Raw genomic sequence first — 12,592 nt, forward strand, 5'->3', positions numbered from 1 at the left:
CATTTGAAAAAAAAAAAAAAACTCAAGTGTTATTATATTTAATGACATTTTCATTTTCACAGCTGCAGGTATAGGTTTTTTTCTTTTCTTTTTTTTTCCTGAGTGCAGTTCTTAGTATTACAGTGTGAGGCTGTTACATTAAAAGGGCGCTGTATAGGGGCTGTTTATAGCTTTAATGTGTATCGCTGTTTGGAGCAACCCAATAATTATTGTTCATAATGCACAAGTCTACACCTCATAAAGTGCATCCAGCACCAATGTTCAGAACCAATGCAAGAACTAGTATGTTCTATATGTGGTGAAAGTCAGTCCCATTTAAATTTCACATTTTTGCTATCAAGTCAAATTAATATAATTCCACATAAACTCCTTCTGCATACACGATGTACCAGAACACACACAGTGTTATAGTTCAACTTGGTAATGATAGGGGCAGCTAACATTATTATTATGAGCTATGATTAGACTAAATTAGATCAAATTAGCTTTGTAAGTGTTGTGTGTTGGAACCTTTTGAAAATGTACTAAAATTAAAGTTTACCATTAAAACTTGCTTACCTTGCACACTGTGCACAGATCTGGATGCGTGTTACTGATCTGCTTCAATAAGCTTGAGGTGTTTTTGTTCTAAATGCTCATGCTGGCTTTGGGTTGTCTATACTTTGATTATTCAATGACAACAAAGTGTACTCTGTTCTATTATATTCTATTCTAAATATGCATGACTCTTGGTGTGTGGAGGATTTATGTTTTTTCCACAAATCACCGCAGAACTGTTGTTCAACCTGCACTTGTCGACACCACTCAACATGAATTTCGCATCAGCTTAGCACTGAAGTACTGGTCCTTGTGAAATCCTTCATGTGGAGAAGTGAGACTTGGGAGTGCAGAGATTAGGTGTCGTCACTGTTGCAAAACCAGCGTTCATACAGCAGACTGTACAGCCGTACATGCAATGATCTTTCCCCAACCTTCACCATGCACAGAAAAAAATAATACATAAAGGTTTGGCTACAACTCCACATCACTCTGCTGTTGGAGGAAAAAAAAGCTGTGGCTTGTATGTGTTGCTTTAAACCAATCACAATCCACTTGGGTGGGGCTAAGTGAAGGATGCTGCTTCAGTGTTCCCTCGAAACAGTGATGGGGGAACAACTGCATGCAGGAAGATGAGCACTGTGATTAAAATTTTGCGAGCTGCCCTAACATGTGATCTAAATCTTGTGCAAAACTTTAAATTTTCAGGTATGTAGGTTGCCATCCCTAAGTTTGTCATCATTGTGTCCCGTAGTGAAATGGATTTGGAAAATGGTAATAGGCAGACAGTGGCAGGGAAGGGAAAATCCTCTAAATGAGTGGTCAATGGCAGGCTTACACTTGCAGCCTACATCTGGTTAGTGAGACAAACTGGCCATACCGTAGCTGACACACACTGAAAATTGTAGAAAGTGAGACATTAAAAAAATACTGTCATTCAGAAATCATATTGTGGAGTTTTGCCAAATTATCCAACACTGATTTTACTTTATTTTTTTCTCTGCAGATGTGGAGTTGGGTTAAAACCATCTCTCAAAGTGTTAAAGGAGTTGCTGATGGCTTGTGTGACAAGTTGTTTTAGTTTTCTTATAAGAATGCAGATTCAAGGATGATGCCTATTTTATCCTCTGACAGCATCTCTGGGAAACTTTCCCAACATACTGATGTTGTTTGTCATCCTTAACAAGTCATTGAGAAGTGGTGGTTTTAAAATCAGGGTTCCTTTGTATTAAGAGGCATATTATTGCATTTGAGCATAGAAAAAACTATTGAAGGGGGTTCAACAGCCCTTGATCTTGCTAGAAATTCAACCTGGCCATGTGGTATTGTGCATCATAAAGGAGCATTCAGTAAAGTCCTTGTAGCCAACTGGTGCTTGAGTGTAGACTTTCTTATGCAGACTATATGTGCTTGCCTCACAATAATAATCCCATACAATATGTGAGTTTTTCTCTGGGATAATCACAGCAGTAGTAGTCATTATGAACAATACAGCATCCCAAGCAATATTTGCTTCATGTGAAGTGACAGGTGAGTGTGTGACAGACGCTGGTGAAGTGAGGCGGAGGGAGGAGGACTGATGACTCGGAGCTGAAACACTGAACGAGGCGCACATTGTACTTTGTGCTGGTGGGAAAAGGAGGCGCGCAGCTCTTCTCCATCACACTTCACTTTGCAAACACCGACAGGGTACAAAAAACACAAAGAAGCCAGGATGTAGAATCCATCAGAAAACATCCCACAAACCCCGCCAGCAGACCGTTTCTTCTGAGTCCTTGCGGTTCCGTTCGGAGCGCTCGATCCCGGCGCTTCGTTCGCGTTTTGGCGCTGCGCTTGGTTGCAGGAGTCTGTCGATCGAACGAGGAGGAGGAAGAGGAGGTGGAGAGGTGCTGATCGCTGCCTCAACTCGCTGCATGGATCCGAGCTCTTCTTCTTCTCTTCTCACTTGTAACTGACGACTGAGAACTCTTCTGTTTCTTTTTGGAAGAGTTGGGATTTTGTTCCCTCCTCCACTCGACCTTTTTTCGGTGAGTATGTGTGCATGTCATCTTTGAAAATGTTTATATGCCTTTCAAAATCAGCGTGTCTAGGTTAAACAAATGCAGAAAATGATCTCAGAAGTTAGAATTTGGCAGCTATGTGAAGAGCCAGGCCTTTGATACGCAGCCACGTTTTGAATGGAACATGCATGAACACAGTCTGTTTATTAATAATGGCTAATGGATCAGGTGATGTAAGTATTTCAGTTGTTGAATTTGATATTGAAATATGAAAAAATGGTGTCATCACATCTGGAGCAGGTCCACTCCTTATTCCCATTCAACAGGTTTGTCTCAGTCAGTGTTTCTCCCTACCAGTCAGTTAAATATGCAGTTCGGGATAAACTGGTTGTTTATTTCATCATGCTGCTGATGTTGTAGGTTTAACTAATCAGCAGCATTGCATTGCAACTCTATCTGGAGCAAATGTGGGCTTGGATGCAAAACGGAAATGTTTTTTTCCCCCCTTTTCTCACAAATACAACTCCACAGATCTGTATAAGTCATGCAAACTGTTGCGGCAGGCTTTGGATTTCAGCGCTGACTTTAAATTTCATATCAGCCTCTTTTACCTGCATGTGCCAACCTGCCATGGTTGGTCAGCACCTGTGCTTTAGTCGACATTTATCAGCTTTTTCCTTGAAATTGGATGACATTTTGGGTAGATTCTGTTGGATTTGAATAAAAGCTGCAGAGAGTGATAGGAAATTTAATCAAGGGAAAAAGTGATTGGAGCTCAGAATAGTTTCCTGCTGTGTTTTGTAGAGCACCGTGAAGGCAAACATTGACAATTTCACCCTTATTTTTAATTTGTTTTAATTGCCGTATATTTTTCAGATGCCAGTTCATTCTGAAGACCGTCCAGTCTGAGGTGAGGAAGACTGCTTCCAAGACTCTGCTTCACAATGGCAACAGGAGTAGCAGCGTGGCTTCCGTTTGCCAGGGCCGCAGCTATTGGCTGGATGCCCGTGGCCAACTGCCCCATGCCTATTGCACCGAGAGACAACAGCAAGAGACAAGATGAACTGATCATCCTCAACGTCAGCGGCCGTCGTTTTCAGACTTGGAGAACCACCCTGGACCGCTATCCAGACACCCTGCTGGGCAGCTCTGAGAAAGACTTCTTTTACAACGAGGAAACCAAGGAGTACTTCTTTGATCGGGACCCTGATGCCTTCAGAAGCATCCTCAACTTTTACCGGACGGGAAAGCTCCACTACCCCCGTCACGAGTGCATCTCAGCCTACGACGAGGAGCTGACTTTCTTTGGCATCATCCCCGAGATCATCGGCGACTGCTGCTACGAAGAGTACAAGGACAGAAAGAGGGAGAACTTGGAGCGGCTGCAGGATGATCAGGAGGAGAACAAGGACATGAAGATGCCCAACATGAACTTCAGAGAGACGATGTGGCGAGCCTTTGAGAACCCCCACACCTCCACCATGGCCCTGGTCTTCTACTACGTCACTGGTTTCTTCATTGCCATCTCGGTCATCACTAATGTGGTGGAGACGGTGCCCTGTGGTTCCACCGCCAACCAGAAAGACATGCCATGTGGCGAACGTTACACGGTGGCCTTCTTCTGCATGGACACTGCCTGCGTCATGATATTCACAGTGGAGTATCTGATGCGCTTGTTCGCCGCGCCCAGCCGCTACCGCTTCATGCGCTCCGTGATGAGCATCATCGACGTGGTGGCCATCTTGCCGTACTACATCGGCCTGGTGATGACCAACAACGAGGACGTGAGCGGCGCCTTCGTGACGCTGCGGGTGTTCCGAGTGTTTCGAATCTTCAAGTTCTCCCGCCACTCTCAGGGCCTGCGGATCCTGGGTTATACGCTCAAGAGTTGCGCTTCAGAGCTGGGCTTCCTCCTCTTCTCGCTCACCATGGCCATCATCATCTTCGCCACAGTCATGTTCTACGCAGAGAAGGGCTCCAGCTCCAGCAAGTTCACCAGCATCCCAGCTTCCTTCTGGTACACTATCGTCACCATGACGACGCTGGGGTGAGTAATAGACACATTTACCCTTCCGCCACACCTCACCCACACATACAGGTAAACGCATTCCTACACATGTACACGTTGCAGTCATACCTGTGCTGTATTTGTATAGAACCAAAACGATTGTTAGCAAATGCAATAGATGCATTTTTTGTGGATTTTTTTTAATATGTTGAATAATTTATGAAAACCCCTTTGAATTTCAAATGAGCATCAAGACAGCCTGCCCCCATACTTCAGTACGCTACAGCTTATTTGAGACTGCCAGTGTGAGTAATGGTGGGCAGTGTAGCATTTATCTATCAGCACAAGCACTCGTGGCATTTTGTTTGCCTCACTTAGAGCTTGCCAAACAGGGAGACGGTGGCTGAATACATACAGTACGTCTGAATATTAAATATATGCCTAGATACTACACAGGTTTGTGCGCACACTATGCTGTCGACTGTTTTCTATTTTTGTATTTTTTTCTCTTTGGCTTAGAAATTAATAATTACAGTTGATTTTCCATTGTAGCGTCATGCACTATTAATTCAGAAAATTATACTTAATTTGGATGTGATTAGGTAGTCAATTCATAATTATCCAGTAAAAAAATCTTTATAATTTTTCCACTTCTGCACACTGGTGGCTCTATATGACTTACCGTGTTTGAATGAACAGTGATTCAGTTACATCTCTTTTACAGAGAGGAGACTATCTTTTGCACTGTATGTCTGAGAGATTTACTCTCTGCTAATATGCTCTGCACCGGGAGCACCATATTTATGGCCTAGGTATTCAGCGTAAAAAAAACGCTTTGCAAGGAAATAATTTAACTGCATTATAAAGTGAGATCTCTCCTCTGTATGCCTGGAGGTGAGGTGTCCCATGAGACATTATCTGTCACCTTTATTATGATTCCACTCTGCTCTTAATTTTTTCCTCAAGCTCGCTGAGATTCGGTGCCATGAATGGCAAGGTGAACTTGAAAGTGTTCCCTAAGTTTGGCTGAGTGTAGTGCTCTATTAACAAGGAGGAGCTGAAGAATGAGTTCCTAAAAATCACTTCTTCACTCAGGCTGTCTTTGAAGATAATGCTGTGTATGTAAATGGAGAAACTTGGCATGACTCAGAAATAATTCTGGTGGTTTCAATGATTCAGATGAGTAACAGAAATATATTTTTGAAAACAAAGGACTATTAAGACCAGCAGGCAGGAGAAGCATTAAGGGATCGGTTCACATTTTTCGCACATCTCGTCTGTATTAATAATTTTTTTTGGTCTGTGTAATTCTTCCTCCTGTTCATATTCAGAAATTCCTTCCCAACGCGATATAAAAGTAAGCAATAGGAACAAAATCTGCTGTCCCAGCTGAAGCTTACATAAGGCTTTGACAGTCTGAGTTGGATAACATAAGTGGAAACCTTCCGAAGTCTAGAGCTGTAACCCTGATGATTATTTACAGTATCAAAGAATCTCACAATCTTTCCCGTTCATTGATTAATTGCTTGCTTGTGAAGTTACAGAAAATGGTGAAAAATGCTGTCAGTAATTAGTTCATTTAAGTTCGACTTGAAACAGTGCAATTAGCAAATCGCAACGGCAGCAATTCAGGACATACGTTATGCGACATGTCTGGGTGTGAACTGTTGTGTTAATGGTTTTATAAGTTCAAACTGTCTTTGTTGTGTGACAGAAATCCTTTTAATGGTCTGCCATGTGGTAATGCTCCATCACATGTATTCCATAGCCACTATTTAACTAAAGTTTGACTTTTAAGATTATATCCTAATAAAATTGCAAAATCTGTCAGAAAAAATCTCATACACACTACCGTACAAAAGTTTGGGGTCACCCAGACAATTTCATGTTTTCCATGAAAACTCACACTTTTATTCATGTGCTAACATAATTGCACAAGGGTTTTCTAAACATCAAATAGCCTTTCAACACCATTAGCTAACACAATGTAGCATTAGAACACAGGAGTGATGGTTGCTGGAAATGTTCCTCTGTACCTCTATGGAGATATTCCATTAAAAATCAGCCGCTTCCAGCTAGAATAGTCATTTACCACATTTACAATGTCTAGACTGTATTTCTGATTAATTTAATGTTATCTTAATTGAAAAAAACATTCTTTTCTTTCGAAAGTAAGGCATTTCTAAGTGACCCCAAACTTTTGAATGGTAGTGTAGATATTTTTCTCAAATCAATCAGTGCTGCTTGTTTATGCTTGTGTTTGTTTAATCATCATGACAGGCTGAACTGATATACAGTGTTTATCACATCACATCCTCCACATCAGCTTTGGTTTTCATTCCCATATCACAAAAGCTTAAGGTACCAGAATGAATCATTGACTCTCCTGTAGTTTTAACAATCCTTTTCACCAAATCCAGTTCATGCATAAAACAGCAGATACTGTGCACGCACTAGTTCCCAGAGCCGGAGGTTTTGACTTCTCCTCAGTTTCCAAAATAATCAAGCAGAGAAAAGCAGCACTGACAATCTGGAATCAGTGAATATTTGGTGTTTGTCTTTGACAGATGACTTAAATGCTTTTCAGAATAATTTGATGCATTTTCAGTCTTCCTTTTTTTTTTTTTTAATTTCAGGCCTATTACAGTCTTTTCAGAACAAAAAACCACAAATCCTTTGTGTTTCTCTCCCACCAGTAGCACTCAATGCTCGGAACGGTCTGAAAACTCAAAGCATTCACACCGTGGTAACCAACTCTGGAATACAACCGTTTTATCTGTCTTTCTCTGACTTTAGTTGATTTTTAGGAGTAATTTTTGGGGGGATTTTCCCCATCATTTAACATGTTTCTTGTATGTAAGCATTTTTTTAAGTATAGACTTGAAAAACCACCAACGAGCATTTTCATTACCAACCAATTACAGTTCTTAAAAATTCTCACAGTAATGAAATATCTTTTAGGTCTAATAGATATCTATTGCAGTTCCTCCTCTCCTAGCAGGAGACAGTGAACAGGACATTATGTGCACTGTCATGCTGCACCTCATTTGACCCTTAACAAGGTACCTCATGATGTGTCCTTGTGGGCTTCAGTACATTTAGTCTCCTTATTAAATAGTGACACCTTCACCTTGCAGACTGGATGCTTTTTCTCCTTCATAAGGCATTTTGGTAGTTATTTGAGAATCGGGAGTTGTGGAAAATGTATTTTTTATTCTTCAGGTTATGATCAGTGTGTTAGATTTGTCTCTGAATGAATAAAAAAAAAAAAAAAAAAGGAAATGCAATGAAATGCCAAGCAAGGATCTCCAGACCAGAATAGTTCTATTCTGTGTACTGTGAAAGAGCTGAACAGTCCGCCTGACCTTACCTGTGTTCCAGTATTTGTGTTTGTGTGTGGCTTTGTGTGTATTTTAAATGCTATCTTTTGAATCATACACACAAAAGGATAGAAATGCCAAGGTGAAAGCATTATGTAAATTGTCAACCTGAACAATGTGTTGGAGTGTGCAGCCATTATGTGTGACACACAATAGGCAGCAACACTGAGAGCCTATCTTACAGCTGTGACAATAGCGATCCTCATCACTAACCAAGGACAGTTGCTTGTAATCAGCAAAACTATCAGCTGATGCCAGTACAAAACTCATGCAATAATTGCGTGAGTGTTGAAATTCAATATGTTTTCTCTGCAGAAACCAATACCTATAGGCTTTATTACAAATGGTAAAGCCTGTAATAATTCTGCAGCAGATCGAAGTCTGAAATCAATTTTAAAGTATATATACGCTGTCTGTTCAAACTTTTCTGTAGTCTTCTGGGACAAAAGTCTGTTTATTTACTTTGAGTCACAGTGTGAAAATGGAGATAAACATTTAAAAAGTTGACCTCCTGAGGTAAGTCAGGAGGAAATCAAATGGAAAGCTTCATTTCTCAAGACTTCAATGTTGTTGTTCCATTTAGTTTTTAATACATAAAAATATAACACTTTTAACCGGCACTACAGAAGGAAGGGATGTTTTTAATTATGTGATGCTAAGGGCTTTGTTTCTGTACTGCCAGACATGAATGTGAATATCATGCACACTGCGCTATAAACGTCTTTGATTAAAAACAGCCAGAACAAACTTCAAATTGATATGTTTGGAAGAAAATCAAACACAAATGCGGTGCCGTACAAGCGAGCAAGTGAGAATATAATAGTTTGAATGCCTTTAAAACAGTACATGCTCATTCGATCCCCTCCAGATTCTTTAATGTCCTGTAAGAGGGACTAATGTATGTGTAAAAACAACTCCAAGTGAACAACCAGCAGTCTTTCATGAGGCTCAGCGTTTCCCTCCCGTCTGTCCTATCTGTATCTGTTCACCTGCTGAAGGAACATATGCTCAGGTGATGAGGTCACCAATAACCCATCTGTCAATGCACATAAAAAACCCTGGGAGAGAATCTTTAATCTAATATTGTGATGGTATGTCTTTTTTTAAAAATCTAATTGAGCTCTACGGGACAGCGATCTCTAGACCTTAAATGCAAGTGCCCCAGTTTAAATCAGCATTTTCATTTGCTTGTTCACAGGGCTAAACATTTGGGTTCGATTTGAAACAATGCAATTAGCCAATCGAAAAGGCAGCAGTTCAGGACATACATTATGCAACACGTCTGGGTGTGAACTGTTGTGTTAATGGTTTTAAAAGTTGAGACTGTCTTTGTTGTATGACAGAAATCCTTTTGATGGTACGCCATGTGGTAATGCTCCATCGCATGTATTACAGCCACTATTTAACTAAAGTTTGACTTTAGAAATTATATCTCAATGAAATTGCTGTATCTGTCTGAAAAATCACAAATAGATATTTAGGGCATGCATAAAACAGCAGGTACTGTACACACACATCTGTTTACAGTAGAAAACTCTCACCCCTTTTGCAGCTGATACAACTGAGACTTTATCTAAACTGTTATCAAAAGGGTAAATCTATGAATTTTGTGGAAGACACATTAAAGGAATGGCAAAGACCTTCTGGATTTTAAATCCTGAGGTTGAATCAGCTTTCAAACCACGGAATCCTGCATTTCCTTTAATGCGTATCATTCTGTTACACCCTTCCTTATTTCAGGACAACCTTTTAAGTATTGCAACTCGTTTCCAGGTAAAAGGGTTGGATTGAAGTGATACCCACGACGACTAAACATCCTCATGTCTAAAATCATTGACATGCCTTTTAGTTCAATGTAAGATACACTACTGTTCAAACGTTTGGGGTCACCCAGGCAATTTCATGTTTTCCATGAAAACTCACACTTTTATTCATATACTAACATAACTACACAAGGCTTTTCTAATCATCAATTAGCCTTTCAACATGATTAGCTAACACAATGTAGCATTAGAACACAGGAGTGATGGTTGCTGGAAATGTTCCTCTGTTCCCCTATGTAGATATTCCATTAAAATCAGCTGTTTCCAGCTAGAATAGTCATTTACCACATAAACAATATCTAGACTGTATTTCTAATTAATGTTATCTTCAATGAAAAAACTGCTTTTCTTTCAAAAATAAGGAGATGTCGAAGTGACCCCAAACTTTTGAATGGTAGTGTAAAATGGTTACTGCCTTAAAGTACAGCAAAATTTAATTAATCAGATATCATACCCACATTAAACTGCTGTGAAGCCCAGAAGTCCATACGCAAAAATGCAAGCCTCTGAACATGCTGTTAAATCTGGGATAACTGGTTAAAGGTCTGGATTTTAATAAGTCATTAAGACACCAAAAAGTGTAAACATTTCTGACTATTTCTTCTGCAGCAAAGTGAACATTTCTAAACCTTTGATGTGGACATTTGACACGTCTTGATTATCAAATGACTTTGAGTTATAACCCCAATGAGCACGTACAGTCCACGCGTTCAGATGCTGATTCATTCACACACATACACAGTTATTGCCTTTGATCTTGTCTTGGCTTTATGACCTGCCTCCCCACGTCCTCTCCCTGCCTGCGTGAGACAGCACAGCGCAGCAGTTCTGGGTAATGGGCTGGAGCTGAGGGAGATGAGGGGGCAAAGGGACCGACTGGATGTATAATCAGCTGCTTTCACTGTCCAGGAATAGGGGTGTTAAATCAACCTCAGGTGGCTGATAAAAGGATCTGGATTGAATCCCAGCAAGGTCTGCTCTCCCGCGGCTGTCTGCCGACGATGGCGCCGTCGGAGCCGCTCGGATACGAGGCCGCTGGCATCAGTGGGACAGGATCCTAAAGATTGATGAGGAAGGAGAAAGCCCTCTCTCCCGCTTGCTTTCTCCCTCCGACTGTCTTGCTCTCCTCACTTTCCTCCCTTCATCCCCCATGAGTCTCCCATGGGAGCAGCTATTTTGAGAACACAGGCACTATGTGTGAAAGGGAGTTAGCAGTTCCAACTATTATCTGATACACGATCCAAACACAATGGATGAGAGCGGCCGTTTTTTACCTGCATGATGGGTGCACTTAAAGCCAAGGTTCACTGGCATGCCACCGGCTCTCCCACGTCTCCCGCGCCTCTAAAAACATTATTAACCCAATAATGAGAGAAATATTAATGAGGTGTGCATTGAAATCTGACTCTGGTGTTATAATTAGAGTGATTCTCCCAGTTGTAGAGTCCTGGTCCTGGACGGAGGCTTGTTCTGTAGCAGAAAGTGAGAGAAAATGTTGTTATGCATGTAGGTCATGTTCCCATCTCTGCCTTAATCAGTGGCTATATATAATCTGCTTCTTTCTTCAGAGAGACTTTTAGCTCGCTCCCCTCTGCGTTCTCTGCTCAACATCTCTATTAGACAAAGTGGACTGGGCCTAGGGGCCAAAGTCAGGATGAGAGAGGTCAGAAGAGTTGTGCTTTGGGCTCACAAGAACTCTGTGGAGGAGCACGGTGGATTGAAATGAAGAGGAGCAGGCTGAAGAAGACAAACAAATAAAAATGCCTTTTCTAGGGTGTTTCTTCAAAGTTGTTACAGTGTCTGCATTTATAAGCATGCAGACATCCATGCAGGAGGTAATCATTATTTTATTCTTGACAAAGCAAGAAAGGAATTCTTCAGTGAATCTGTGATGCTCTAGTTATACAGTAAAAGTCTGTGCAGCCCTGAAGCCCACATAGGTAACAAAGAATGTCTGTCCTTTTATTCTGTCCACGGATAATAGAAAAGTCTGCCACAAGTTTCCACAGTGAGTTCATCAGGAAGTTTTTTTTATCCAAACAACAGTCCAAAACCCAGAGGTATTTGGTTTAAAGTCTGTGATTCTGGCGAGGTGATATTTAGCTAGTTGGCAAAGTTAGATAGGTTGCATGTGCCAGATTTACTGTCCCTCTCACTCTCACTGCCGGTGGACAGTAACAAGATATATATGCTGAATTTACTGTACTGGATTAGAATTAGGACTACAACTGACTATCATTTTCATTGTCAATTAATGAGACATTTATTTTCTTCATTTGTCAGTTAGTTTTTTTGGTCTAAAATGGTAAAAATCATCCACAGCAGTTGTCAACTAATCAACTAATCATGCGGCTTAAAATAGAACTGAATGATTTACTTCCAAACAGAAAAAAACAACAAAACTTAACATTTGACGCACTGAAACAAATGAATATGTAGCGTTTGCTTTCAGTGCTGAATCATTTGTCAGAAGTATTTTCTAAATTATAGTTACTATTTTTGAACTTGTGTTATTTCTGTGATAGTAATTCACAACATATGTGATCGCATAGACAGCAGACAAGCTGGCACATGAACATTGTTGTTTAGCTTGGTCTTCTTCAACTGATAAGCTGCATCCATGAATTCTTTGTCTAAAAATTTTTCTTCGGCCTGAATTTGAAAACATTGTAAATGAGGTTAATTGTCTAACGTCACCACTGATCTGCATGGTACTGTGAAACTGCAATAAACATCTCTGGAGCAGTGAGTTTGGTGACAATCAAGAAAATCTCTGACCTGATTTTGATGAAAGGTGCTCTTAACTGCATTCTTAGCTCGGCACCAGTAATGTGTAAAGGGATT

General features: G+C 40.6%; 1 protein-coding gene across 2 annotated transcripts in view; it reads left to right on the forward strand.

Moving 5' to 3' along the window:
• The first annotated feature begins 2,106 nt into the window (after positions 1 to 2,106).
• Positions 2,107 to 12,592, forward strand: part of LOC111576659 (potassium voltage-gated channel subfamily D member 3-like) — a 91,539-nt gene continuing 81,053 nt past the window's right edge. Inside the window, exons 1-2 of one of the 2 annotated variants that reach the window (XM_055010992.1) lie at positions 2,107 to 2,564; positions 3,414 to 4,584. In XM_055010992.1, the coding sequence (XP_054866967.1) occupies positions 3,482 to 4,584 (1,103 nt within the window). In that variant the 5' untranslated portion in view covers positions 2,107 to 2,564; positions 3,414 to 3,481. The remainder of the gene's footprint in view (positions 2,565 to 3,413; positions 4,585 to 12,592) is intronic. The other variant, XM_055010993.1, reaches the window with a different exon arrangement.

This window comes from Amphiprion ocellaris, chromosome 5 (genome assembly GCF_022539595.1).
Source record: "Amphiprion ocellaris isolate individual 3 ecotype Okinawa chromosome 5, ASM2253959v1, whole genome shotgun sequence".
In the NCBI taxonomy this organism is placed as follows: Eukaryota; Metazoa; Chordata; class Actinopteri; family Pomacentridae; genus Amphiprion; species Amphiprion ocellaris.